Source organism: Camponotus vicinus, unplaced genomic scaffold (assembly GCF_025532165.1).
Source record: "Camponotus vicinus isolate PSW18456_S1 unplaced genomic scaffold, iyCamVici1.0 SCAF_13, whole genome shotgun sequence".
Taxonomy (NCBI): domain Eukaryota; kingdom Metazoa; phylum Arthropoda; class Insecta; order Hymenoptera; family Formicidae; genus Camponotus; species Camponotus vicinus.
This window is the reverse complement of record NW_028141949.1, coordinates 8,873,425-8,879,591: the sequence shown is the minus strand read 5'-3', so window position 1 is coordinate 8,879,591 and position 6,167 is coordinate 8,873,425. Positions and strand designations below refer to the sequence as shown.

The 6,167-nt window shown below is 50.9% G+C and overlaps 1 protein-coding gene across 1 annotated transcript; it reads left to right on the top strand.

The window, feature by feature from the left end:
- The first annotated feature begins 2,637 nt into the window (after nucleotides 1–2,637).
- LOC145963687 (uncharacterized) lies at nucleotides 2,638–5,682 on the top strand. Its single transcript, XM_083085807.1, has one exon. It carries the CDS (start codon nucleotides 2,638–2,640, stop codon nucleotides 5,680–5,682), a length of 3,045 nt encoding a protein of 1,014 aa, XP_082941933.1.
- Nucleotides 5,683–6,167: the final 485 nt, after the last annotated feature.

The window sequence follows — 6,167 nt, the reverse complement described above, 5'->3', positions numbered from 1 at the left end:
CCGAAATTGTATCTTCGCCTAATCAAACGTCGATTGACAGAACCTTCCAGTTTCTTTTTCAGAAATTCTAGTTCTTTTTCAGAAATGGTCAACAGCTCCAAGAAAAAAGGAAATTTCCCTGAGGATAATTGCCTTTTCACTGCGCCGCGCCTTGGGTTCGCTCTGCCGAAGCAGCTTCGCCTTTTTCACTGTCAATCGAGTTATCTTATCAAGAAGAAAAGTCCCAGTAAAAGTCATTCAAGTTCAAGATTAAATTAATTGAGGGTTGGGAAGGATTTGCTTATGAGTCAGTGTCTATCTGTCTGCTGATTTAGTTTTATTAAGTTAATATTCATTCTTTATGCAATACTAAATCAGAGCTCAAATTCCATGATTCGACCAGTCTTTAAAGAGTGCGTCCCGTGCTCTTTCGAGTAGTTTCGATGTACAAGACACTCTAGTTTTTTTGCAGAAATGGTAAACAGCTCCAAGAAAAAAGGAAATTTCCCTTAGGATAATTGCCTTTTCACTGAGCCGCGCTTTCGGTTCGCCCTGCCGAAGCAGTTTCGCACTCATTCATTGTACATCAATTGACTACTCTAAGGCGACATTTCACTCTTGTGGTTTAAACCAAAGACCGGTTGAACACTCAATAATTCAATAAAATCAAAAGATAATTCTATTTGAAATAAAGTTTAAGATTTAAGTCAATGGAGAGTAGGGATGCGGAAATGTGGATTGTTGACGGTATAGATTCCCGAATTATTAAAATTAATGTTGTTAGTATTGAGTTGAATTGAATTAAGAATTTAGATGAATGGCAATTTGGCTGAGTACTTACTAAGATCTGCTGTACGTGGATGAGTGGAAACTACTTCCTTCCACTGGATGCCGTCTACCTCGGTGATGGCTCTGGAAGAGGGTTGCAGTCCAAAAAGTCAAGAGATTCGTCGTATAATCGCTGAGTTTATTATTTAAGTATAAGTACAAAAGAGCTGAAGGTAAGTACTAATTAAAGTTGTTGACTGTAGTAGATCGTTGGACCAAATGCGAGGAGGACCGCGTTTATATAGTCGTTGGTCTCGATTTGCACACGGACCCAATGGTGGAGGATGCACGCTAATATGAAGAGTAGTCGAGCCGTGGGCGGCGCGGTTGCTGATTGGTTCCCTCCTTTGCTTCTGGATGCGCGCGCCTCGAAAGATGCGCGCGCCTCGAGAGACGTGCCGCGTTGTCAATAGGTGATTGGTTTCCTCTGACGTGCTGGACGCGTGTCGAATTGTGATTGGCTTTCCATGGCGTGCTGGATGCGCGCGCCTCGCAAGATGCGCGCGCCTCAGGCGTGGGCGGCGCGGTTGCTGATTGGTTCCCTTCTTCGAGCTGGATGCGCGCGCCGCTGGGCGTTGCCGCAGGAAGAGGGCGTAGTTTGCGTTGTAGAAGGCGCGATTCTTCTGATTTAGAGTGGGGGTGACGAAGCGATCAGTATAGTTTTGGCTATACTAGTTACATTGTCTTTCGACATATAATTTTTATAATAATTATTAGACAAAATTTCTTTGCAGTTCACATGCATATATTTTCTAATGTAGAATTTTAAGCTCTAACTGTAGAAATGTCAACGGAGTTTCTAGCATGCTCCGTTCAAAAGTTCATTTTTGTCTTTATGTATTATTATAAAAAATGCTTTTAAATATTATTAATGAATTCTGATATCATAATTATTATAATTACAATTCTTTTAACATCTGAAAATATATTTATAATTATGCAGTGGGATATAGATATATATGTATATATATATATATATATATATATATATATATATACAGGGTGACCCATTTTAACTTAGGCAGCCAAATAACTCGAAAAATAAGCAAGATAGAGAAAAATGTTTTAGACAAAAGTTGTATGGTTTCGAGGGGGCCATAAGATGGTATCATTGGTTTGACCTTGAAGAGTCATTTGAAGGTCACGTGAAGGTCACTTCAATTTTTTTAAATGGAACATCCTATATATTTTTGTACATTCTTGTAGCTCATCTCGAGAGCTTTCCAAAACACTATAATTAAGTACATTTTCGTTAAGTACTTTTTGAGTTATGAGGCTTGAAATAATTTCTTAATTTTACATAAACCGTAAAATATCTTGTAAAATATTCATTTTTCGATTACCTTACCTTAATAGTTTTATGTACAAAATAATGAGAGGAATCAATTGGTGTAAAGAAAACACATAGTTGTTTCGAAGAAAAAATATGTAATTTGCAATTAACAATTCCATATTTTTTCTTAAAAACAACTATGTGTTTTCTTTACACCAATTGATTCCTCTCATTATTTTGTACATAAAAGTATTAAGGTAAGATAATCGAAAAATGAATATTTTACAAGATATTTTACGGTTTATGTAAAATTAAGAAATTATTTTACATAACGCGTCACTGTTACGGATCACCTGGGGAGGCCTCAAGACATTCGCGCGCTGATCGACCAGGGATCGGAAGTCTCTCTGGTCTCCGAGACCTTGGCGCAACGCTTGCGTCTGCCGCGGATCCGATCCTCGATGATCATCGTCGGGGTTGGAGGAGCATCCGGAGCTACTCGCGGAAGGCTATCTCTAAGCCTCGCCTCTGGAGTGACAGGGGCCACGCTTCCAGTCATGGCGTACGTCCTTCCGCGCCTATCGACATACCAGGGTCCCATCGTGAGAAGTACCATCACCTGGCCACACATTCGCGGTCTTTCTCTGGCGGACCCGCAGTACCTCGACCGAGATCCCATCGAGTTACTGCTCGGCGCGGACGTGTACTCCGCCATTCTCCAAGACGGTCTTCGCAAGGGGCGCAGGGACGAGCCCATCGCGCAGCAAACCTCACTCGGCTGGATCCTGTCAGGAGGTAACAGGGCTACGACCCAAGGCAACCAAAATACCCACCAATGTTCGGTCGATCACCACCTAAACGACCTGGTGCAGCTATTTTGGGAGCAGGAAAGAGAGCCTGCCGCTCCCGTCGCTCTCACCGCCGAAGAGAAGAGGTGCGAAGACCTCTTCACCCGCGAGCACGCACGCACCAGCACCGGACGGTACGTAGTGAGACTGCCGTTCGCTGGAGCACCGCCCTCTCTCACCGAGACCCGCAAGCCGGCCGAACGTCTGCTCAACGCCATGGAGCGCCGCTGCTCCAAGGACGCTCGATTCGGCGATCTTTACCGCAGCTTCATGCAGGAGTATGAAGACCTGCAACACATGGAGACAATCAACACCTCATCCGAACAAGAAGGCACCGCTAAGTGCTACCTACCGCATCACGGAGTGCTGCGGGAAACGAGCACAACGACAAAGCTCAGGGTCGTGTTCAACGGCTCACAGCTCACGACCTCGGGCACCTCTCTCAACGCTAATCTGCTGACGGGCGCCAACCTCCTGCCAGTTCTTGCCGACGTGCTCCTCCGTTGGCGCTGGCACCGCCATGTCTTCGTGACGGACATGGAGAAAATGTACCGCCAAATCCTCATCCACCCGGAGGACCGCGACTGTCAACGGATTCTCTGGCGGCACCGTACCGCCGACGACGTCCGTGAATACCGCCTACGAACGGTCACGTATGGCTTGGCTTGCGCGCCATTTCTCGCCATACGGACCTTACGCCAGCTCGCCGACGACGAGAGTCTGCGATATCCGCGTGGAGCTGTCGCGCTGCGCCGCGATACTTACGTGGACGACATCCTCACCGGAGCGTGCACCATCCCGGAGGCCACCACATTGCAGCGGGAGCTACGCAGTCTCTGCACGGCGGGCGGGTTTCCACTTCGGAAGTGGGCAGCCAACAACACCAGCATTCTGGATGGAGTCCCGCACGAACACTGGCTCCCCAGCTCACCGCACTCGTGGTCTCACGAAAGCCACGCGACACTGGGTCTTCACTGGCACCCGGCCAGTGATCACTTCACTTTCTCGGTACAGGCGCGTCACTTCACGGAACTCACAAAAAGACGCGTCCTGTCCGAAACCGCACGATTGTTCGATCCACTAGGGTGGCTCACTCCAGTAACAATGCGAGCCAAAATCCTAATTCAGTCCGCCTGGTTGAAGAAGTTGGACTGGGACGCTCCTCTTCCGTCAGCAGACGCCCTGTCCTGGAGGAATCTTCTTACTGACCTTCCGCGGCTGAACGAGATCAGGGTCTCTCGCTGGTTGGGCAGCGACGGACCACACGCACAGATCGAACTCCACGGGTTCGCCGACGCCTCGGAGCGAGGATACGCCGCGGTGGTGTACCTTCGCTCCACCACTGAAGATGACACCGCACTTCACTTGCTGGCTGCCAAGGGCAAGGTCGCTCCGGTGAAGCCAGTGTCATTGCCGCGACTCGAGTTGTGCGCGGCCACCCTACTAACGAACCTCACTCTTCACACGCGCACTCTGCTAGATTTGTCCACAGCACCGGTCTTCCTGTGGTCTGACTCCAGGGTAACGCTGCACTGGATACAAGGACACGCCTCCCGCTGGAAGACCTACGTGGCCAACAGGGTGTCGCAAATCCAGGTCCAGCTACCCGAGGCTCAATGGCGCCACGTGCCGGGACGAGACAATCCTGCCGACTGCGCCTCCCGAGGAGTCCAGCCAAGTGACATGGTTAGTCATCCACTATGGTGGACGGGACCATCCTGGCTGCTGGAAAGCAAGGCATTTTGGCCGAGCAACGATTACGTCTTGCCAGACGCGGAACTGCCAGAGCAACGAGCCGTCAGCTCGCTCAACGCCGTCGGCAAGGCCGTTACTGAGCCAAACGTTCTTCTCCGCTTTTCTTCGCTGCACCGGCTACTCAGGGTGACGGCTTGGTGTCTGCGATGGCGTCAAAAAACCGTCAAGAGGACGCACAACTCCGTTGACACCGCATACAATCTCGAGCCACACGAGATCGAAGACGCACTTCTGCGATGGGTTCGAACATCACAAGCACTGCACTACCACACTGAAGTCTCATCACTGAGCAAGGAACGTGCATTGCCAGCACGCAGCTCGCTCACCAGGCTGAGTCCTCGCCTTGACGACAGCGGCGTAATGCGCGTCGGAGGCCGACTCAAACACGCCATCCTGTCTCACGATGAACGGCACCCGATCATCGTTCCGCCGGACTCCTGGATGACAAGGCTCCTGGTGGATTCCTGCCACCGCAGAACACTACACGGCGGAGTGCAGCTCACCCTCGGGTTGCTCCGCCAACGATTCTGGATCCCGCGAGGAAGAGCCATAGTCAAGCGCCAGATCCATCGATGCATCGTGTGTACGCGATGGCGAGCCACTGTACCGCAGCCACTGATGGGCAACCTTCCTCAGGAGCGAGTGACTCCAGCGCGTCCATTCCTACGTATCGGGGTGGACTACGCCGGTCCGATCCTCATCCGGACCAGCAAGGGACGAGGCCATCGAGCAAACAAGGGTTTTATCTCTGTTTTTGTCTGCCTTAGCTCCAAGGCAGTTCATCTAGAAGTGGTCTCCGACTACACGGCTGAGGCGTTCCTGGCTGCCTTCCGTCGCTTCGTTTCCAGACGGGGACTCTGCCACGAGGTGTTCTCGGACTGCGGCACTAACTTCATCGGAGCAAGGCCGAGAACTCCGAGAAATGTTTCGCGCCTCAACTGCCGACGGCCGTCGCATCGCACAGGCAGCAGCTTCAGACGGCATAAGGTGGCGGTTTAATCCGCCCGCAGCTCCTCACTTTGGCGGACTTTGGGAGGCAGCCGTCAAGTCTACGAAACATCACCTTCGAAGGGTCATCGGCGAGGCAACGCTCACCTTTGAGGAGATGACGACTCTTCTCACACAGGTGGAGGCGTGCCTCAATTCGCGCCCGCTTCAACCACTGACCGACGATCCTGACGACTTGGCGGCACTCACACCCGGTCACTTCCTGATCGGAGCTCCCCTTCTGGCCGTCCCCGAGCCGTCGCTTGCCACCGAGAGAGATAACACGCTGTCACGATGGCAGCTTCTTCAAAAAATGCGCGATCACTTTTGGGAACGGTGGTCGCGCGAATATCTTCAGACGCTGGCTTACAGACCGAAATGGCAGAGGAGCGAGACCGGCCCAAGCGTCGGCGACCTGTGCCTCCTGCGGGCGGAGACAACACCTCCAACCCGGTGGCCACTCGCCCGAATCACGGCACTGCACCCGGGAGACGACG

Excerpts from the sequence above, each read along its gene's own strand:
- LOC145963687 (XM_083085807.1), top strand. The coding sequence starts at position 2,638 with ATGGCGTACGTCCTTCCGCGCCTATCGACATACCAGGGTCCCATCGTG.